At 43.4% G+C, this 23,390-nt stretch overlaps 3 protein-coding genes across 4 annotated transcripts; all 3 read right to left on the bottom strand.

The window, feature by feature from the left end:
• Positions 1 to 8,173: 8,173 nt before the first annotated feature.
• On the bottom strand, positions 8,174 to 18,344 carry LOC127648531 (histone H2B-like). 2 transcript variants are annotated; one of them, XM_052133205.1, is made up of 5 exons: positions 17,873 to 18,344; positions 16,498 to 16,564; positions 16,101 to 16,390; positions 8,678 to 11,130; positions 8,174 to 8,578 (listed from the first exon to the last, which is right to left on the bottom strand). In XM_052133205.1, the coding sequence occupies exon 1, from the start codon at positions 18,331 to 18,333 to the stop codon at positions 17,959 to 17,961; it is 375 nt and encodes a 124-aa protein (XP_051989165.1). In that variant the 5' UTR covers positions 18,334 to 18,344; the 3' UTR covers positions 8,174 to 8,578; positions 8,678 to 11,130; positions 16,101 to 16,390; positions 16,498 to 16,564; positions 17,873 to 17,958. The 2 variants fall into 2 exon arrangements, with proteins under 2 accessions (XP_051989165.1, XP_051989164.1); XM_052133204.1 differs by having other exon boundaries at positions 16,498 to 16,567.
• On the bottom strand, positions 12,592 to 13,647 carry LOC127618675 (uncharacterized). Its single transcript, XM_052091304.1, has one exon. It carries the CDS (start codon positions 13,645 to 13,647, stop codon positions 12,592 to 12,594), a length of 1,056 nt encoding a protein of 351 aa, XP_051947264.1.
• Positions 18,345 to 18,422: 78 nt separating the features above from the next.
• Positions 18,423 to 19,310, bottom strand: LOC127648715 (histone H4). The gene has a single exon (XM_052133446.1). It carries the CDS (start codon positions 19,293 to 19,295, stop codon positions 18,984 to 18,986), a length of 312 nt encoding a protein of 103 aa, XP_051989406.1. The 5' UTR covers positions 19,296 to 19,310; the 3' UTR covers positions 18,423 to 18,983.
• Between the last annotated feature and the right edge of the window lie 4,080 nt (positions 19,311 to 23,390).

Raw genomic sequence — 23,390 nt, forward strand, 5'->3', positions numbered from 1 at the left:
CCTGCGAGCTGCGCCTCCGGCGACGTATCCTTTTTTAGAGCAAGCTAGTTCTTAACGAACTTCACAAAAGAGTAACGAGCGTCTTTTTTAAGATGCCTCGCACCACTTGCGCTTCATGCCGCGCCCCTCTCAGCGCCGGAGACCGCCACATCATCTGCGCTCTCTGCCTGGGACTGGGGCATGCAGAGCTCGCCCTTGCTGAAGGCGGATGCGACCTCTGCGAGGAGCTTCCGGTGTCGACCCTGCGGGCTCGACTCGAAGCGCTCAGAACCGAAGCCGCCGCGCCGCCTTCCGTTCTGCCGCGCAGGACAAAGCGCCGCTCCCAAAGGCTGCCAGAACCGGTGACAGAAGTGACTGCCTCGCCGGAGCCTCTCCCTCGAGCATCGCTCTCACCCTCCCCGCCCCCCCGGGACGCGCAGTTGCCGCCCAGTGGCCGCACTGCTGCCATCTCGGAGGACGAGGCGAAGGATAAGGGCTGTTCCATCATGGCTTCGGACAGCGAGGAGTGGTCAGGCTCCCACGCCTCCTCCTCTGCCCAGGAATCCAGCAGGACCCGCGCCGGAGTCGAAGGGGAACTAACACGCCTCCTCACACAGGCCGTCGACCGCCTCAGGCTCGAGTGGTCACCGCCCCTTGAGCAGGCACCCAACAGACTTGACGGCTGCTTTCTACAGAGCCGCCGCCATGCAGCACCGGCTACCCGGGCCGCTCCCTTCCTGCCGGAACTCCACGCCGGGCTTTCCAAATCATGGAACGCGCCTTTCTCGGCCAGGGTCCGATCCCACGTCTCCACCTCTCTTGCTTCGGTGGACGGCGCCACTGAGAAGGGCTACGCTTCCATCCCTCCGGTCGAGGATGCGGTAGCAGCACACCTTTGCCCGCCCTCCGCGAGATGGCGGTCTAAACCAGTGCTCCCGTCTAAGGCCTGCAGAACAACTTCCGCCTGTGTTGGCCGCGCCTATTCTGCCGCCGGCCAAGCTGCATCTGCTCTGCACTCTATGGCCGTCCTACAGATCCTCTAAGTGGACCTTCTGCGGGAGTGGGATGAGGAAAGCAGGCATCCAGAGGCGGTTGCAGACATACGGAGCGCTACGGACCTCGCCCTCCGCGCTACCAAAGCTGCAGCCCAAGCTATAGGGAAGTGCATGGCCACGCTGACTGTGACCGAGAGACATCTGTGGCTAACGCTAGCCGACATGGGAGAAGCAGAGCGCTCTACGTTCCTCAACGCACCGCTCTCTCCATCCTGTCTCTTCGGCTCCGCGGTGAGTGGTATCATTGACCGGTTTTCAGAGGTCCAAAAAGCCACACAAGCCATGAATCTCTTTCTGCCTCGTCGCGCTAGCTCCTCTGCAGGCCGCCCACGTGAGCCTCCTGCACGAGCCTCTTCACAGCGCCCAGCTCAACAAAGCCAGACTTCTCAGCGTCGACAGGGCGGCCGCCCTCGATCGCGCTCAGACAGCCGCCGCAGACCGCCGCCCCCCCGCGGGCCTCGGACTAGAATTGCGCTGAAACCTGAACAACCGAAGTCCTCCTAGCTTTGTTGACAAAACGACAGATCAGTCCCGCTGCGGCCGGACCACCGTCAAAGCTTCGCCCCATGTCAGTCCCCTTCCTTCAGGCTACTACAGTGGTAGATTCAGCAGCCAACAAGCCGGTGTTAACGCCCGCTTGCCTGCGGCTCAAACGCCGTTTTCACGGCGACCCAAATAAATCTGGTAAAGAGCAAGCATGCCATATGTGTAGAAAATGTGCCCACAACCCAGTGTTCACCTCTACACACAAGCATTACACATCCCGTGTCCATACCAGAGAGCAAACATGTCTTATGTGTAGAAAATGTGCCCACAATCCAGTGTTCACCCCTACACACAAGCATTACACATCCCGTGGCCCTATCACGGCACACTCACATAAAGCGGTTACGAACCGCTCGAGTGTTAGGGTTAATAAACGCACCCACGAATCCGTGCGTGCGCCCATTCTCTGGCCGCTCTGTCACACGACCAGCCTTATGTGTAGAAAATGTGCCCACAATCCAGTGTTCACCTCTACACACAAGCATTACACGTTCCGTGTCCCCATCAGAGCACACTCAAAAGCGGTTACGAACCACTCGAGTGTTAGAGTCAATAAATGCGCTCACGAATACGTGCACGCACCCATTCTCTGCCCGCTCTGTCACACGGCCAGCAAACACTTCTCTGTATGTAAGTCCCGTGCCCGTGACTATGCTTGCGTATCACTTAACAGACGTGACTCTTTCCCCATTCACCTCAATCGGGAAGTCACTCACAGAACAGCCTGTCCATGCTGTCTGCGAGCAGTCCAGCATAAGCACAGTAAGCACGCTCACACATTCTGTTCAGCGCGCTGTGTGCGGCAATCAGAGCGATTTGGCCACTCACCCTCTAACATTACGCTTCAAAGCGTGGGAAGATATTCCAGGGATATCCGAATGGGTGTTAAGCACAATAAAACAGGGCTATTTGCTACAGTTCGATCGCCGTCCTCCTCGCTTCAGAGCGCGGCTCGAAACTACTGTGAACACGGAAGCAGCGTGCATGCTTCGTTCAGAAATAGCAAACCTTCTGTGCAAAAGGGCCATAGAGAGAGTGCCGCCTCCCTGAGCGAGTCGGGGTTTTACAGCCGTTATTTTCTTGTCCCCAAGAAAGACGGCGGCCTCAGACCAATATTAGATCTCAGGGTTTTGAACAAAGCGCTTGCAAAAAGACCGTTCAAAATGCTTACAACCAGCAAACTCCTCGCGCATGTGCGCCAGGGGGACTGGTTTATTTCTCTCGATCTGAAAGATGCATACTTTCAGATTCAGATAAATCCCCGTCACAGGCCATTTTTGAGATTCGCCTTCGACGGCCAGGTTTATCAATACACCGTCCTTCCGTTCGGCCTGTCCTTAGCACCTCGTACTTTCACGAAGTGCATGGACATGGCACTCGCACCCCTGCGGAGTAAGGGTTTGCGAATTCTGAACTATTTGGACGATTGGCTGATTTTGGCACAATCACATACGGAGCTTCTGTCTCAAAGGACAGTTCTCCACAGTCATCTGAACAGTTTGGGCCTTGCAGTCAATTGGACCAAGAGCTCACTACAGCCCAGTCAGACAATTTCCTTCCTTGGAATAGAACTTGACTCAGTGGCAATGACGGCTCGCTTATCTACACAGCGCGCGCGCCGTGTGCAGCGACTAGCCGCGTCATTTCAGATGAACAGCCTCACACCTCTGAAGAAGTTTCAGGGAGTGCTAGGCTACATGGCCTCAGCCGCAGCAGTACTTCAACTGGGTTTACTGCGCATGCGCCCGCTTCAGCATTGGCTAAACACCCGCGCGTCTCGCCGGGCTTGGGCCACAGGCCGCCAGCCAATCAGAGTGACTCAGACCTGTATTTCAGCTCTGCAGCCCTGGACAGTGGCCGAGTGGTATCAGCGGGGAGTGATGATGGGAGCTGTATCTCGCCGAAAAGTCATCTCGACAGACGCGTCCAACACGGGTTGGGGCGCGGTCTGCGAGGGCTCTCCGGTTTTTGGCCTATGGTCAGTTCAGGAAAAGCTCCTTCACATAAATTGTCTGGAAATTATACCGGTCGAGTATGCGCTCGTGCGCTTCCTCCCGATCATTCAGGGTCACCACGTCCTGGTCCGCTCGGACAACAGGTCTGTGGTATCCTATCTAAACCGTCAGGGCGGTGTCAGATCCAGGAACCTCTTCCATCTGACGAAACGCATACTGAGTTGGTCCCAGTGCCACCTGCGTTCGCTGAGGGCGACGCACGTGCCAGGCCACCTGAACGACGGCCCAGAAAGACTGTCCAGAGACAATATTCCCCCAGGGGAATGGTCCCTGCACGCTCAAACAGTCCAGACGTTATGGCGCATATTCGGCAGAGCAGAGATAGACCTCTTTGCGTCAGAAGAGAACTCTCACTGCCCAATATTTTTCTCGAAAAGCGAGGACGCGCTGGCCCAGGACTGGCCCAACCGCCCACTTTACGCCTTCCCTCCCGTCTCGCTATTGCCACAGGTAATACAGAGGATCAGGGAAACGTGCCACTCGGTGCTCCTCATAGCCCGCGCTGGGAGAATCAAACATGGTTCCCAGAGCTTACGCAGCTGTCACTGACAGCGCCGTGGCCCATCCCAGTGAGAGCAGATCTCCTCTCGCAAGCTCGCGGAACGATCTGGCATCCCCACCCAGAGAGCTGGGTGCTACACGCGTGGGTGATCAACGACTACCCGTCGCTTTGCCAGAAGGAGTAATAAACACCATCATACACGCTAGAGCCCCCTCCACGAGAAGACTCTATGCGTCAAAATGGTCTGTGTTTTCAAAATGGTGCACCGACAGAGACCTGGACCCACAGACATGTGGGGTGTCGCCGCTGCTCGTGTTTTTACAAGAGCTGCTGGATAAGGGCAGATCCCCATCCACTCTCAAAGTGTACGTGGCGGCCGTCGCGGCGTTCGCTGAACCCCTGCACGGCCAGTCACAGGGTAAAAACGAGCTGGTCATCCGCTTCCTCAGGGGAGCTAGAAGGATGAACCCTCCGCGCCCCCCATCGGTTCCTATCTGGGACCTTTCTATAGTTCTCGAAGCTATGAAAACCCCCCCTTTCGAACCGCTTCAATCCGTGGATGTGAAACACCTCTCACTTAAAACCGTTTTTCTAACTGCCCTATCATCAGTTAAACGGGTGGGAGACCTTCACGCGCTATCTGTCAGCGCTGCGTGTCTTGAGTTTGGACCAAGTGACTCCAAGGTCATTTTAAAGCCTAGACACGGCTACGTCCCCATGGTGGTCGGTACTCCTTTCAGAGCACAGATCATTTCCTTGTCGGCGCTACCAGCATCTGATAGCGAACACGACGCCAATCTCCTTTGCCCAGTCAGAGCACTGAGATTGTATACTGCGCGCTCCGCATCTTTCAGAAGCTCCGAGCAGCTTTTCGTTTCGTTCGGAGGGCGCACCAAAGGTCTCGCCGCCTCGAAACAGACACTGTCCAGATGGATAGTGGACGCTATTGCTGCCGCGTACGCGTCAAAAGACCTACCATGCCCGCTAGGCATTAAGGCTCAATCCACTAGAGGCATGGCCTCCTCGTGGGCATGGTCCAGCGGGATTTCCATTCACGACATATGTGTGGCAGCGGGCTGGGCTTCCCCTCCACCTTTGTCAGATTTTACAATCTGGAAGTACCCGCTCTGCAGGCTAAACTGCTAGCGGTTTAATACGCTACAGCTCCCCTGGTGAGCTGCATTAATGGGACACAGTCCACACAGACCGGCACCGCCGCTCTGTCTATGTGCTTATGTACTACACACACACTGGCCCGCACTCTTGCCGGCCAAATATTAATTCCCCACTCACAAGGGTTCCCCCGGGTCCCCCTTAATTCCCTGGGGCTCATGCAGTGGATGCTTGGCGCGCACGGCGTTGACAAAGGGTTCCCGTAGCGTAAGCTAGCTTACGCAATACAAGAGAACCTCTCGTAAGAGAACGAATCGGTTACTAACGTAACCTCGGTTCTCTCTAGATGAGGGAATGAGTATTGCGTAACCGGCCGTGCTCGCGCCACGAGCGATTTTTTGCTTCATTCAATGAAAACTAGGGTTCCAGCCTACGAACTACGCTTATATGCACTCTAGTCACGCCCTTTTTGGCGGGCTTTGATGCAGTGAGCGCGCGGACGCCTCTCATTGGATGCGAGTTCGCCCAAGCTCGTCTATAGGCTGCAGCAGTTGCCGCAGAGCAACCAATGAGCTCGCTAGCTAGCCCGCTCAAGGTCTGCAGCTGCCGCACTGTGTTGATAATGGATACAAAATTAAGGATAATTTTTTGGCTTCAATATCTCAGAAAAGATTAATCTTTCCCGTAGCGTAAGCTAGCTTACGCAATACTCGTTCCCTCATCTAGAGAGAACCGAGCTTTCGTTAGTAACCGATTCGTTTTAAATTGTATGCCGCCTCGTATATATACGGTTACGAGGGTAAGAAACAAAATGTTATGTTTTCAATGCTATGACTGCTAGCATTTAACAGCCTAGATTATGTTTAACAGATAACATTATACGTTGGGGGGGGGTTTTCAGCTAACGTTAACGTTATGTACTTGACTTGTGTTGATATTTAGTATCAAATAGAGACAGGCTGTCAGGGGAAATCAGCATTAGAGCCTGGTGTTACAGGTCGATGAGGAAGAATGAACCACCACGCAGTTTAATAGTAGGCTAGAGGCTTAGGGTGTGTTCTGAAAACCCAGTACATGTGTTCATATGTGTTCCATGTTCTTTAAAAATAATAAAAATAAGGAGGTTTTGCAGAAGAATCTGAAATCTGTAATTTTGCTATAAATAATCACATAAATCCAAGTAGTTACAGTATAAGCTGGTCCTGCAAAGCCACCTTGTTTATCGTTCTACTAGCATTAACACACTACTAACATCTACTAACTTTAATTTTACTGTCAGAATGTCTTATTAGTTATTGTACTTATTTTTTTTTATAGGTTGGACTTCGGGATGCTTCGCCTGTGATGGTAAGACACAGCAATTGCTCGTGTGTGGCAGGCACTGCTTTGTGCAACCATACTGTTGCTTTACTTTTTCAAACTGCTCACTACTCTCAGCTTAATATGGCAGTTGTACCCCCTGTGCTTAGCTGCACAGAAACAGAGCAATGCTGGCATAAACCACGGACAATGGTAATCATTGAACAGTATGTTCAGACAGTATGTTCACAGAATAGTTGAGGGAAAGAAAACACCACTGCCTTATCGAAAATGTCAATTGTGGAAGGTTTTTTTTTTTTTGTTTTAAGCTATTTCCTCCATGATGACTTTTATTTGTCTGTAGGGTGTAAAACCAGGACCCATCAATTCCATCACAAAACCTGTACCAAATCGTGCAGAACCAGGTGGAGTGCGGTAAGTTCAGCTGTGGCATTTTGAAATTTTGTTTAATGTACAGGATATAAAAATGCTAGTGGCCATATTTTTAAAACACATGCTCAAACATGTCCATAACAGACATTCAGAATAATCCACACTATTACAGATGATAGAAAAGAAAAGATTATGTATATAAAATTTTCATTATCAACATTAATTCTCATGTTAAACATATCTTTACAGAAGTGGACTCTACAGAGGGATGGTGGGCCCTTTACCAGATCATTGCATGTTCAGATTTGTGGAGGCATATGCAGACTTCAGCCTTGAGGACAAGCCACTTGCTACCACCATGAACATGACAGCTGAAAAGCCACTTGTAGAGAGTGCATTTGGGTTGGTCCAGGAAGGAAGTGCATTATCTTTCCAACAACCTCTGTTAACATCACGATACATCACCCTACATGATGCACCACCGAGTCCACCTTTGCCTCTAGAAGGATACTATCTTGCTCCAACAGAATGCACATTTGTTTGTAGTGAGGATCAGTCCTTACACTTACAGAGTCTGAACATGACATTAGATATGGCTCAGAAAATTGAGGCGGCAACACGTGACCAAAGCTCTTGTCCTGAGTGGCATGACCTTCAGCAAACCAAGGGTAACAGCCTCCAGATTTCGGGAGATGTGCCATGTCAGAGGCCTGAGTTCTGCAGAGTCCTCGCGAACGCATCATCAGGGGATGCAGGCAGACAGCAGAAATGAGAAGAGGTGCAGAATTGGAGTCAGAGGTGACAGTTGAGTACAGCAAGTTGAGAAATGTTAACTACTCACCTTATGGTTTAATCGTTCATCCTGATGCCCCCTGGATTGGTGCGTCCCCTGATGGTGTCGTGTTCGATCCCACTGAACACCCTCAATTTGGGCTTGTTGAAGTTAAATGCCCTAATGTCAAAGACTTTGTTGACTGCAAATATTTGCAAATGGAGTATGGGGCAATTTCTCTAAAAAAAAAAAACATGCATACTATTGGCAAGTGCAGGGACAACTACTGGTCTCCGGAATGCATTGGTGTGACTTTGTGGTGTGGGCTCAGGAAGATTATTTTGTGCAGCGCATCTACAGTGACACAGCCATGTATAAAGTTATTAGAGAGAAGATTGATTATTTTTACTTCTACACATACATGCATAAATACTTGTCAATGAAACATTAATTTTGTTGAAAAAAATTCCAGTGAAACCGTACTGATAAAAATGTGTTTATTGTAAATAAATGTACAGTACAAAGTGATCTTTATGAAATTGTTACTTTTTAAAATTACTTTTTACAAATATTTATTCAGAGGTCTTGTCTAAATTAAACTAAATAAAATCACAACAATTTAGATTATACAGAGTTATATAATAAATGTTATAAATAAAAGATTGTCAAGAATAAAGTCAATTATTAACAACTAGCCTATGTTTTATTTACTGAAGAGTAGAAATGACAGGACATTATTTGACCCATGTCTTATCTGATGCCTTGTTCTGATAATTTGACAACAGGCATGCAACTGTAAAGAGCTGATTGATGTTTACAGTATGGGAAAGCAGGATGACCCCATCAAACAGTTTATTTTGTTTGATCCTCCTGATGACCCGTTCCACATGCACTCGCAGCCGTGCTGTGTAGGAAATACACAAAAAAATCATACTGTAGCCATTTTGAGATTACTAACGCACAATTAACTGTAATTCTTACTGTGTATAAGAGAATAACCTACCACTGATGGCCGTGCATGTGTAATTTCTTCATTTTTCCTAGCAGCAGCTTTGAACCTGGACACACAAATTATTTTGTGGATGGAAGGTTCGATTAGCCACCAAAAGGACATCAGGTGACGGTAGCTGGGGAACCTGTTTGAAGATATAGCATAAGCACAGCTTCAAGTATTATGTATACTTATATACGTGTGTGTGTGCACATAAACACAGTGTACATTAACATTTTAGGTGAATATATATATATATATATATATATATATATATATATATATATATGATATACTCACCTAAAATGTTAATGTGAATAACATAAATATATAATCACCTAACTTGTTAATGTGCATTTTATATACATGCAAATAATGGGTTTTATCTATAGCAAACAAAAGACTTAACGTTAACTTACCTGGTGTAAAATCGAATGTCCTCGTCGGAGCCAGCAAACCTCTGCAATCCGAAATCGTGCTGAATCTTTAACTCCTGTAGCTGTTTCTTCAGCTCCTCGTTTTCATGGGAGAGTTCTTCTATTTTAGCACAAGCCACGTCTAATGATGATGGATCAGGAACGTCACAGTAATCATGATCCATCGTTATATCGATAGGCACGGGCTCAGCGTCGACAGCATCAACAGGTCTCTCTCTCCTCTCCCACACACTGGACCGCGGTTGTTGAATAGTGTATTCATTCCAGGCAACAAGTACTGGCACCACACCAGGTACTAACCTTCTCTTACCATTTGTTGTCAGCTTATTGAGCCTCAGATCGCTGGTAAAATATCTGCTACATACTTTCGTGCGACTGGAAGCAGAAAAACTGTCTCGGCGTATGTTCACGAGCCACCGTTTTCTAAGGTCGACATCGACAGGTTGAACTTTGAACAAGCAGTACGGCTACCCCTTTTCCACCAAGGCAGAGCTGGTAAAAGTGGTTCTTAAGTAGAACCAAATCATTGCTGGTCTAGAAGTAAGAACCGCTTACGTCAGCGGCTGGGGGCGGGGTTACCGTGACCATCAAGACGAACAGAAACTTGTGGCCGCCATTTTTGAATTAGCAGATAAACACGATGGACGCGATTAAACAAAAACGGTTGTGGTCAGAGGAGGAAACAAGCTGCTTTGTTGCACTCTGGTCCTCTGCAGAAGTCCAGGGTAAGTTAGATGGGGCTTCGCGGACGAAACCGGTTTTGCAGCAAATTCAGCGAGAGATGGCTGTAGCGGGGTTCGACCGGAACCTCCAACAGATAAGCAACAAAATAAAAAACTAAAGGAGGACTACAGGGACCAAAGAAAGGACCTTGGTCAAAGCGGCAATGGTCGCCCACGTCGAAACCCACATTTCGACGTTCTCGACTCTGTTCTCGGCGATAGGCCGGCATGCCAGGTGACCGGGGCGCTGAACACGGCAACAATAATGCTCGAGTCAATGGTGGATGATTCGCTACAGCAAAGTTGCACCGATCCTGGTAAGTTCTGTTTTTTAGATTATTTTACTTGTTCCGAGCATGTTTCTTAGCTGTTTAGTGAGGTTCTAATTTCTTACATCAGTGTTTGCAGTGTGTCTAGCTAGGATTGTATTATCTGTGATTTCATTGTATAAAGTAGCACAGAACAGTGTGTAAAGTGTAATGGACAATATTTTTTAAAGCACTGTCTTGTTTTTTTTTTTATAGAACTGTCTGCCATCACCGACCGTGATGATGACAACGTTGAGTTGCCGCCACCGCTGGGCTGCAGCTCTCCCGTGCCGTCGTGTAGCAGCTCTGGAGAAGCATCTTCAGAACGAGGTAAGACTTGGTGTGCAAATGGTCACATCATACACTATGCAAACATTGAGATGTGACTGTATATTACTATTTATTATCAGGTACTGAAATGTTTATATTTTTTCTTCATTTAAAGGGTTAGTTAAACCAAAAATGAAAATTCTGTCAGTATTTACTCGCCCTCATGTTGTTCAACCCCGTAAGACCTTCCTTCATCTTCGGAAAAGGAATTAAGATGTTTTTGATGAAATCTGAGAGCTGGATCACTCCTCCACTAGTCCATAGGCTTCTTCAGGGATTGAAACTTGCCAGCCCCGAAAAGTTATTAACTTGCTATATACAAAATAATGTTGACGCTTTTTTATGGACATGAGCAAAATCTGAAGTGATAGTGATGTAGTATGATGCTATACATATTTTTTATATAACTAATATAGCAGATGCATACCCGTAATTCCCGGCAGAAAATAATTATTTGCAATGCTATGACACATCATTGATGATCTGTCATCTGCTATTATTGTTGCACACAGGAAAAAGGAAGAGAGACAGTACCTCAGAACTGGTGCAATATTTGGAAAGGGCAGATGAGAGGTTCTTGCAGCACAGCAAAGAAATGGACGATGCCTTGCGTCAGGACATGAGAGCGGACACACATTCTCTGCTTGGACTCATGGGGCACATGGTGGCTGTAATGGAGGCACAAGTGCAAAAATGATTGCAAATATACCACCACAGTATTTTTGGTTGCTGCTTTTTATGTCAATTTTTTTATTTAACTGCACTTTACATTTTCAAAGTTTGATAAAGATTTGTATTGGTTGGTTTTGTTTAAATAAACATGTTTATTAATACAAATGTCTGGTTCAGTTTCTTTAAAGGGGTCATGACATGGGTTTTTTTTATTGTATTATTATGTTCCCTTAGGTGCAATTATAGTATTAATATATTTTTAAGAAAAACTTTTAAAATCTAGTGATTTATGACCTTTTCCCACCCTGTTTCTCATCCTCTGATTCAAACAGTCTGTTTTGGGGGCGTTTTCCATTTAAGACTTCAGTGTTAACGCCCACTGTTATGATTGGCTAACGTCAGTGCCTATGTATCAATTATTGACGCTCCAGCCAGAACAATATGCAAGTAAACTAAGTAAAAACACTGTGATTATTCATAATGAATGAAATTGCGCTTTAAAAAGTAGTTTAAAGTTTAAAATAGATTACTTACAGTTTGCGTCGTCGTTGTTCCCAGAATAGTCGGCACGGACTTATCTTTGAGCAACAGTTTTCTGGCAAAGCCAGCATCATATTGAGATTTGTTCTCAAAACAGTCATCCTTAAAATGTACAGAACATACGCTTAAGTTAACACTGCCGTGACTGGGACGTCCGCAAAAAATAAACTGCATCCATTTTTCCCTGACATCTGGATCTTTCGGCAGCTTATTCAGAGGTTTTGTTTGACCACAGCCAGGAACAGCACATCTGTGTGGCATCGTAATTTTCCTGTGCACAAGTAGTCTCTGTCAGAGCTCGCTGTCCATCGACTGAACACTTGTGAGGCGCACGGCGATACGAAATGAGCGTAGTTGTCTTGCGCTTAAAGAGTAGTTATCTTGTGCTGGAGGCGGTCATATGCAAACGCTGTTACGTCACTTCTAACCGACACGTCACTTCTAACCATGAATCCAGAACGAGCTGTATTTTGAGCTTGATTAAATAAATGATTCGTTTAGAATGGGGAGGACGTCTTAAAATATTAAACTTGCAGGACGTTTTAATGATACAAAGACCTCTTATATACCAAAAGATCAAGGCAAATTTGGTTTCTCATGTCATGACCCCTTTAACACTTAGGCAAATATCATATATGGTTTGTGTTTTTTTTTTTATGTGATTTGGTGTATTTTCATAAATAATGTGTATATTAAACATGTTAATCACGTGAAGCGATTAGCTGCATATAAAATTCTATAACATTTCAACATTAAATATGACTAAAATCCAAATGAAATTATTCACAAAATGCATAGTTTTAGAGATAATAGGGTTTATTCAATGGATGAGAATATAATACAATTTATGAAAGTGCAGATGTCCTCAAACACAAACGGCAGTGTTACAAAAATATGGCATTGGTGTATTCAAAGAATCACTCGTTCCCTCCGTTAAAATGCATTATTAATGCAGCTCTGATGTCAGCCCCTTCTGTGTTCGCACGTTCAGGTAATGTCTGAACAGGAGGCTCAATGTTTAGAGTCCTGTCTGGGTGCTCTTCAGTGAAATTATCACCATGTTCCTCACAAATGTTATGGAGCACACAGCAGGTCAGTGCAATCCTCTTGCTCAGCTCCAGCTTGCAGTCATTTCTTTTAAGGAGGCACCTCCATCGTCCTTTTAATCTCCCAAAAGACATCTCCACAACCGATCGTGCACTGCTCAGCCTGTAATTGTAGGTGTGCTGTTCAGGGGTCAGTCTGCCAGTGTCGGAAAAGGGCTTCATGAGCCAATTCTGCATGGGGTATGCCGGATCACCGATCAGGTAATGTCCAACATCACAGCCAGAGATGGTCACTTTGTTTTGCCCTAGTAATTCCCCGTCACTTAGGGCCTCCCACAAATGTGACTGTCGTAGCACTCGGGCGTCATGCACACTCCCTGGATAGCCAACACAAACATCCCAGAAAATACCTTTGCCATCCACAACTGCTTGCAGAACAATAGAATGCCAGCCTTTACGATTGAAATAGTCTCGTGGATAGTCCTCTGGTGCAATTATTGGAATGTGGCTGCCATCAATTGCACCCACACACTGTGGAACTCTCCAACGATTATTAAAGAAAGTGGCCATTTCTAACAACTTTTCAGCATCAGGAAATCTTATGTGGATGGAAAGGAGCACCTTGATGACTGTGTTGCAGAATTCCTGAACACAAATAAATACAGTGCTGAGGCCTACCCCAAAAAGATGGCTGATTGTCCTGTATTCACCACCCGTGGCCAGTTTCCAGATGGCAATTGCCACACGCTTTCGGATTGGGACACACAAACGGTAGTTTGTGTTCCTTCTCCCCATGGCATGCTTGACCTGACTGCAGATGTACTCAAATGATTCTGGGGATAGACGGAAATTCTGCATGAATTGTAACGGGGTGAAATCCGGAACAATTGTGTCCCACCAGTGGCCAGATCGTGGGTATGCCCACATTACAGGTGGCCTCCGCCTTGCCTTCAGCTGCAAGATTGCCTGTAAAGATAAAATAAATATATATATATATATACTGTATATATAAGTTTCATTTATGGGCAATAGGATATAGGTATATTTTCTATCAAGTATACAGTGCAGTATAAATACTATAAAAACAGTTGAGCTGTAGCAGTGAGGTGTTTATTAATTCATCTATAAGTACCACTTAAAAGACAGGGCTACTTTATTTATAAGGTTTTTTTCAGTCTTTTTAGGGTCATACATTGTCTTTTCAGACAACTTATTTTCATAGCCTTCTTGTCCAGTGAAAACCATGTATAAATCTAAATTTGGACATTTTTAATAGACTACACATTACAGCTGCAGTAATACTAATGAAAAAAACATAATATAGCCTATAATAAAACAACACTGACAGTGGACACATTTTTCTGCAGATTATCTAGTTTTAGTTTTATTACTGTGAGTGGTTTTTGCGTTATAGCTCACATATACATATGAGTTTTCACAAAACAGCGTCGGAAAACTTATTCAACCAATGCTTAATACATTTTAATTTAACTGCAATGTGATCGATTATCAGCAAAATCGATGCTAGGAGGTTTGCAACATGCTGAGGCTAAAATATAAATCTCTGGCTAAAGTCGGCATCTTATTGTTAAAAATAAATGTTATGTACATACCTTTACTCTCGCTTGTAATCTCCGTCTGTACAAATAAAGGCGAGCCACGCGAACACGTTGGATCCGCCGTGTTTGGATGCCTATGTAGGTCCGCAAAGCCATGAACATCAATAGCAAAGCAACGTCCGCCATTGTTTATTGGTGTGTGTGTTTGGCGCCACCGCGCTAACGTTGCTGGGAAAGATGAGACGTATACAATGACGCAAGACCTGGCTCTGTGCTGGCTCTTTAGCCTGTGGAAAAGCAAACCGGTTCTTTGGAGGCTCATCAGTCGAACCAACTCCGAACCGGCATTAGCTCTAGCTCTGAACCAGCACCTGGTTCTTGTTGGTGGAAAAGGGGTAATAGTGGAACACAACAAAATTCAGTGGTTTTCTTCTGCTGTTTCTGAAATCTATAAACGGTTTGTTTTGTGCACATTTTACACGGCTTGTCTGGATCGAGAAACAATGGCACCGGTCACACCGGAAATAAGTGATATGTATTACTATAAAGCGGAAGTGCGTCACGAGGCTCAGTGCAAGTAGTCCATTGAGATGGTTTATATGCTGTTTTATTGTCCATTGAGGATAAAAATATAAATATATGCTTTCTCTATGAAATACACTTTTTTTTGTCTGTATATAGTGACAATAATGGAAGGTAGTAAAATATGAAACTGTGACATACTCTGCAGTAATGCAAAGTAAACCAGAGTTTTTATAAATTCACAAAAACTGCAGAAAATACTGATATAATCCTTTGAAACCCTTCATACACAACCTGAAACACATTACCTACACATTGGGTTATTGCAACCCAACCAAAAAATATCAATACCCATAAAAAGTGTTGGGTTGGTTGTACAACCCAACATGCTAGATCAAAATAACCCACGGTTGGGTTTGTCCATATTTGACCCAGCTGTCGGTTGCAAAACAACCCAAATTGGGTTATTTTCAACCCAAGATATTTTGGTGTGTATCGAAACACATGAAAGCTGTGATTGAAAATCTGGTTTATTCCACCAAATATTGATATCTGAACTTTTCCTAAGTTTAAACATTAGTAATGTGTTGTTTAACACTGAATATGAACTTGTTATCTTTGCTTAATTCGAGGTCTGAAAACACTGCATCTTTTTAAATAACTTTTAAAATGAAGCATTAACATTATTAATTATCTTTAACAAAGTTTTATCATATATTATCATATTTGATCAACTTTGTACACTAAACATTTCGACATGATTGAGAGCATCTTCACATTCATTCTGCCCCTTCGAGTAATTCAGGAAGTTCATTCACTGAAGAATTTGTCAAACTGATTCAAAACGAGATCTCATGAGCTGGTGAATCACTGTTTTTGAGTCATTAAGTCATGAATCGGACTGAACGAGTCAATGTGTTTGTTGAGTACATCTAGCGAATGCAATAGAAAGGCGCACTCATGCTTTTTTATGTCACCACATTCAATTCATACAGCTATCTCATAACTTGGGTAAAATAAATTCTTAAGTGATGGTGGTAGATCATCAGTAGATCAAAGGAAAACTGGAGCAGGAAAACAGAAAGATGCAGGTTTCATAGATAACACTGGGGTAAAACGATACAAACTTTTTTTGCCCATCAGCCACAGTGGCTGAAAATGCCCAATTTCACCAGCCACCTGTATTGTAAAATATTCAGCCACACATGTTTGGAATTAAGCAATGCTGAATTCATTTATTCACAATGTGTGTAAACGCAAACTGCTCTGTGGAAATCAAGCAAACTAAACTTAAAGCACCTCTTGAGATGGTCTGAGATCATTTGCCGTGTTCTCATGGACGACTCTTTTCTTGCAGTTGGAAATATTTTCAGATTACTGAAACAGCAGGAACAGTGAGCACACTGCATGCGTGTTCCATGAGAAGTGATGCGCTTATGGGGGAAGAGCACCTCTGAATACACAGCGAATCAATGGCTTTTCTTTCATCTGTTCTTCAAAATGTAATCAAGAGTGTTCTTCAAATGTGCGTTTTCTTGCCACAAGTCACTCCAAGATTTGTATAAGTCGCCCACCACAGAAATAACCCACTGAACAAAAGGAAAAACACAGAATTTACTCATTTCATTAACCAGAGGTTACATCACAAATACACACACAATTAGTCGAAGGGAAACAAGCAATAATATGCGCTTACTTTTTGGCTGGAGCTTTAGCCTCAATAAACCATCAGAATCCAAACATAAATGCAGAGAAACTGAAACCTGCTGAAAATAAATATTAGTTCAAAGGGACGGAAACAATGCATCAGATATTACAATCACGATCCTCTCCTCCCTCAATGTTGTTTCACCGATGAAAAAAATCAAACTGGTTTTGAACGACGATGGCAGAGAGGTCTGATTTTATTTCAATGGTAATAGAGATTACTAATGTGACATCATCGTGACGTATTGAACACAAAGCATTTTGGGAATCCGCGGCACAAACAGAAGGTGCCAGACTTGATTGCATGGAGGGACGAACGCAGTGTTCAAGGTGCCGTCTACCTGCTGTGTTATAAACTGCAATAGTCGTTCTCACGATAGAAGTGGCATAAAGCTTAAGAACGGAAAATCCTTTTATCGTTTTCCAGCGTGGAAAAATAATAGTACAAGCCATGTTTCAGAGGTGACAAAAAGGCAACGAATGGCATGGATAGCAGCAGTAAGGTGGCCCAAGATTACCTTCGATAACACTCCACCACATCATGATGGTGTGTTCAAAGAATTTTCACAAAGTTAAATTACAGAGAGTAATTGTAAATGTTATGTTGTGGGCAAATAACCAGCGTGTTTTGTTTGATTTAACCAGACCATTAGATTTGACGTTAGGCCAATGTTAACTAGCATGAAATGGCTAGAAAATGAGCTTAAGTTACCAATGTACTAAAGCGTAACGTTAATCAGTTTTAAATGTTGTACATCTAGGCTACATAGCTATTTATTTGGTGACTGTGTTTGCAGGCAAACCTGCCTATGAAATGTTGGAGTGTGATCCTGACTGGGCCTGGGATATGTGGTGTCTTGTGAGGGTGAGCATAAGACTTTGCTGGATAAAATTGTGGTTGTGTGCTGTGCTTTGACCAATATGTGTCCAAGTATTGTTGTGAAGCCGTCGTGTTAGAATTATACACCATGCTCACATCTAATATGTAAATGTTTTGTTTTTTCAAAAGATTTTGTAATGTCACTTCTCACATGTAATGATTTTAAAGTCTGTCAGGAAAATGAATCTTTAGCTACAATGTTTGTACGGAGGTCCTGACTGCGGCCGAAACAGCACATAGATGACACACGTGATACTTGTTACTTTTTTAGCGATGGCCAGGATGGGCCAATCACACTCATTTAATAAAACTGGATGAGGATTTAAAAAATACTTTTAGAGAGACTGTTGCGGCTTATTCACATGTTTGAATCCTTGCAATCATCTTTTGATTATATTATTAAATAAAACGAAAGTAAAATGTCTGCAACGAGACAGAAATCCGAATCCTTCACTATCAGAAAGTTTTCAGAGTTGTCAAATACCTTGTTTGTCCTAGAACAAGAAACTCTTTTAAATGAGCTCATGGGTGGCTCTTAAAAGAGCCTTTGGGTGCAGCTGGAGCTTCACTTTACTTGGAGCTGGTGTACTTGGTGACGGCCTTTGTGCCCTCAGACACGGCGTGTTTGGCCAGTTCACCGGGCAGCAGCAGACGCACGGCGGTCTGGATCTCTCTCGATGTGATGGTGGAGCGCTTGTTGTAGTGAGCGAGACGAGACGACTCACCGGCGATGCGCTCGAAGATGTCGTTGACGAAAGAGTTCATAATGCCCATCGCCTTGGAGGAGATCCCGGTGTCAGGATGGACCTGCTTTAGGACTTTGTACACGTAGATAGCGTAACTCTCCTTCCTGGACTTTCTGCGCTTCTTTCCTCCCTTACCGGCGGCCTTCGTGACGGCCTTCTTGGATCCCTTCTTCGGAGCGGACTTTGCTGGTTCAGGCATGACGACGTAACGTGTCAAAACAAAGAGTCAGTGAACACCAAGAAAAGCGCAGACATATTTATACCCTCCTCTATGCTAATTTACCAAGCAGTCAATGCGCACTCTGATTGCGTGTTTTTATTGGCCACACCCACTATATGATTTCATTGGACAGCTACAAGTTTAATGGGAAGGAATAAGAGCCAATCAGAGGCTTCCATATCCAAGTCCCACTTATCACATCATGTTTGAAAATCATCATCCCCCGCAATATTCAGTTGGTTTCCTTTGTTCAGTTTTCCCGCTCATTTTGCTTATTTACAAATTGTATTATTGAAGTGGTTCTTTAGAAAACATTGTGCACAGATAATCTTTATTAGACATAAAGAAACCTTTTTCCATAAATCCATCACCTTTACCCGAATACATTTCAAAGTTAAAATGTACATTTTCATATATCCTGCATCATCACATCTGCTTGAATTTTGTTCGTGAAATTCGTAAACCGCGGCGGAAATAATGCAGTACATTTTATAATAATCTTAACAGTTCTAATTAAATTTTACTTGATGTTAACATAATCTTCAAAAGTTGAAACATTGACTCTTCGTGTGAGAGTGTGTGTGGCTCTTAAAAGAGCCGTTGGGTTTGTCTGATGATAATAAAGACGTTTATCCTCCGAAGCCGTACAGAGTTCGTCCCTGTCGTTTCAGCGCGTACACAACGTCCATGGCAGTGACGGTCTTTCTCTTGGCGTGCTCGGTGTAGGTGACGGCATCACGGATCACGTTCTCCAGAAACACCTTCAACACACCGCGAGTCTCCTCGTAGATCAGACCGGAGATACGCTTGACACCGCCGCGGCGAGCGAGACGACGGATGGCGGGTTTGGTGATTCCCTGGATATTATCACGCAACACTTTACGGTGACGCTTAGCGCCTCCTTTCCCAAGTCCTTTTCCTCCTTTACCTCTTCCAGACATGATTACAACACGACGATCAACTAACTGAACATGAGAAGTAAATCTGCTGGTTGCATTTAGATTTGCCTACACGACCTAGTAGAAACACCACACTGAAGACGGAGCCAACATCCCGTCACATGTTTGTCATCGCATGTCTGACCCAGAGCCCAGAGTGTAGAGCAGCCCGATGAGATGGTGTCCCAAGCCAGCTTTGCAGTTGCACTGCGTCTCCCTTATAAATGGCTGCTCAAGTGACCGCTCCACCTGAAAAGATAATCAAACTTTAGACACTTGACACTTCAGAGTTGCTATTAACAAATATATTGCATATATATATATATATATATATATATATATATATATATATATATGTGTGTGTGTGTGTGTGTGTGTGTGTGTATATATATATATACATATATACATACACACATTTACATATACATATATATATACATACACACATACACTGAGTGTGCAGTGAATTAGGTACATCTGGAATTTAAATTATCTGCCATGAAAATATTACAGCTACATGCTGGTAGTGGTAGGTTGTTTACAGCTGTGATACTTGCGAACACAACTTGAAAGATATCCTAATATCTTGGGCACTCATTGTACAAAAAAGTCAGGGTTGTGGAAAAGCTAATATTAAGATTGAACAGTATGAATTCCATAAGTCAATTTTAAACAGACAAGTGATTTGTAAGCTAATTACATTTTGAAGAACCTTCCTCAACCCTGGATAACTACACTGCTCCAAGAACTGAGCAACTCTTATCTTAACATGAATAACATGGACATGTACTTACCTTACCTTATCACTTACCTGATTTTATTACACTATCTTTGTCAACACGCAATAGCAACATGCACCTAGCCCTGTCTGGCTTTGCTAATTTGAAACAAGATAATATTTGAGTAGATATCAATGAGGCTTATGTGATATTACATCAACTACAGATAACATGTTAATGAGATAAAATCAACATGTTATTTTCAGTCAGACAGGGAAAGGTACATTGTTGATATAAACTCATAATGAACATTTAGCAAGCTGGTTTAACTGTGGCACTGCTCTGCGAACTGAGCAGTTTGTCCACTTAGCACCTGTATGTTGTAAGGTGCCTCATTTTTCCGCACCGAGGGAAAAGACCTAGCCTTCACAAATATGTGTGATGGGCTCTTATTGACTGTCGATTAAACATGTTAAGTGTTCAATAAAATCTAACATAGTACACAGAGTCAACAACTCCATATCACTTACAGCTTACTAACGTTAACTTACCCCTAGTTGCTACAAGCTAGCAGAAACGGAGTAAATTAGCGTCCATTCATACCTTCAATGTCGTGGATAAATCCTTCGATCCAGTTACTGTATCCCTTAATTAACACAGCCCGGGGGATGTTGCAGTCGGTACTGGCCCACTGCTCCACATTTTGTACTGTTAATTCGGGCAGACAGGAAAGATTGGTGGTCCACACTGGAGTTTCCATTGCTGGTGCTGCTGCGTCGGAGTCAAACTTCCGGGTTTGTGTACCCCTCAACGGCGTTCGAGTTTTCAAAACGGCCGCCAGGTGAATAAGGCGAATAGGGGGCCACTAGAGTGACTTGTTCCTCGTCCTCCCTGAACTTGCACAGCATCTTCACTACAAGTTTAAAGGATTTTAAGGAAAAATATAACTTTTAAGAGAAATTACCTTAATTGGTTTAAAAATCTGCGGAGCTGGTCGAAACCAGTTGAAACCAGAATGGGTCATTAGCTATGCAAGTTCCAGCAATCTCATTGGTTAGATTTAATCACGCGCTAAATGTATGCGTGTGTAAATTATATTACTAATTCTTCTTTTTTTTTGCCATTTAAGAAATATTTAATGATTACATCATACATCAATACCAATAAAAAAATGAATTCAAGTTTTCATCAGTCATTTATTTGTTCCCTTTTCACAGAATGTATGAGGCATTTCCACAGTTATCAAAATCAGTAAATGTGGTAAAGTTTTTCATATTTTTTAAATAATATACATATTATACTATACTCCATGCTATATCAGGCTACCTTGGCAGTATACAAATGAACATATAGCAGATTATAATAGCAGAACCCTTTTTGGTGCTAAATAGAACCCTTTTTATAAGGTTGCATAAATAACCTTGATTTGCAAGTGTTATATACGACCTAAATGGTGTTAAAAATTACCTTTTTAATAATAGTTTATTTTCATTAATATTAGTATATTAGATCTGGCCCACACACAGCAAGCCACAACTCACACTAACTGGCTTGCCGCACACGGGCCAGATCTGGCCCACACACAGCAAGCCACAACTCACTATAAAACCGGCTTGATGTGTGTGGGCCAGATACGGCCCACATGACCTTTGTCGCTACCAGAACTGAGCCACATGTGCCATAGTTGGCCCAGATGAGGCCCAGATATGTATGCTATCTGGGATGGCTTGTCTTGCTACCATTCTTTTGAAAGCTGACTTATGTGGGATTGTTCTTAAATCCATTAGCAGATTAGTCCCCACATATCTGCAAATTGTTATTGTATTACTCAGTTTAATAGTCAATTATTGTGTGTACTTGGAAGCTTTTGTTATTGAACAAATATGTATGATTTCCTTGAGTGTGCATGTGTCAATAAACATATCTGATTATGATTTAATAGATCAGGTAATTTTTGAAATAATTAAATGTGTACAAGCTGGCATGTACATATTCTAGAAATGAATGCAAATGTATGTATACATACATATATATACGCACTATACTGCATTTTTATATTTGGTTCTTCTGGATTTATTTTGAAGAGGTACTGTCTAGTTACAATATCAACACAAAGCTAATCATTTTTATTAACAACTTTAAAACTTGATGTGCACCCCCATAGAACTGATGTCACTTTGCTTAAATGAGTTCACATTTACTTTATAAATCACATGTATAATTTGTCAACATTATGAACAATGAGCATCAACAGGTTTAAACTATGAAGAATCCTGTAACAATCTGCAGATGTCACTATTTGGATAATTTTGCTTTAAAAGGGGGTATTTATAGACATTGATGTTGTATTTTTACTGTTGATTATTAAAAGATTATGATTGTTGTGCCAACTCTACATGGGGATAACGACTCATTTGTGCTTAATAGGGACATAGACTATTATAATTATAACCTGTGGGCACTTTTGCCACATCCTTCAGTGAGTGTTGTTTCACGGTTAAAAGCCGCAATGCCCTCTGTCGGTATGGGAATAGTAAGATGGCGGCCAGAGCACTTCCGGTAGCTTCACCTACTGCTGGCAGTTTATAATTCTATGAGCGATGCGCTACTTGCACAACTACTTCCGCGTTCCACTTATTACATATCAGTCGTTTCCGGTTATGACCATGGCTAATTTCTTTGATATAGAGAAAGCGTATGATATGATGTGGAAGGAAGGTTTATTAATAAAGCTAGATAAAATGGGGATAGGTGGTAAAATGTATAATTGGATCAAAGATTTCTTATTTGGCAGGTATATCCAGGTTTGTGTGGGTAACTCTATTTCAGATACGTTCAAATGTACCTTGTTTAACGTCTACAATATCCATGTGCTCCTCGTCAAGCTAACATTAGCTACATCGCTCATATTCAGCCTAAGAAAATAACCACAATTAATTTTCAACGTAAACAAAAGTTACACAGCATAATTATGTATTCAGAATAACAACTTTAAAGCCTGCAAAACATGTTTGAAAATGTCAACTGATATCTTACCTCAAATTCTTCAACTTGTTTCTATTGAAGTAACACGCTGAACGTAATGCTGCTGCAATAAAGAGTAACATAACACGCTCACACTTACAATAAACGGGGGAAAAACGAGAGTCCAAATAAAATTACACACCAAAACAGATGATTTCCCAATGAGACCCATAGGAATATAGAATCTTAGGGAATACAAAGATGGCGGTGCAGTAGCTTCACTGTTGTGACGTCATGAGCAATCCAGTTATATATATATAGATCGTTGGTTGCGACACTGTCATAAGTCTTCACAGCAGAGATGGTGGCAGTTCTCTGGGCATTAAGGTGGGATGAAGATAATAACAGAAGCATT

This window comes from Xyrauchen texanus, chromosome 1 (genome assembly GCF_025860055.1).
Source record: "Xyrauchen texanus isolate HMW12.3.18 chromosome 1, RBS_HiC_50CHRs, whole genome shotgun sequence".
NCBI classification, from domain to species: domain Eukaryota; kingdom Metazoa; phylum Chordata; class Actinopteri; order Cypriniformes; family Catostomidae; genus Xyrauchen; species Xyrauchen texanus.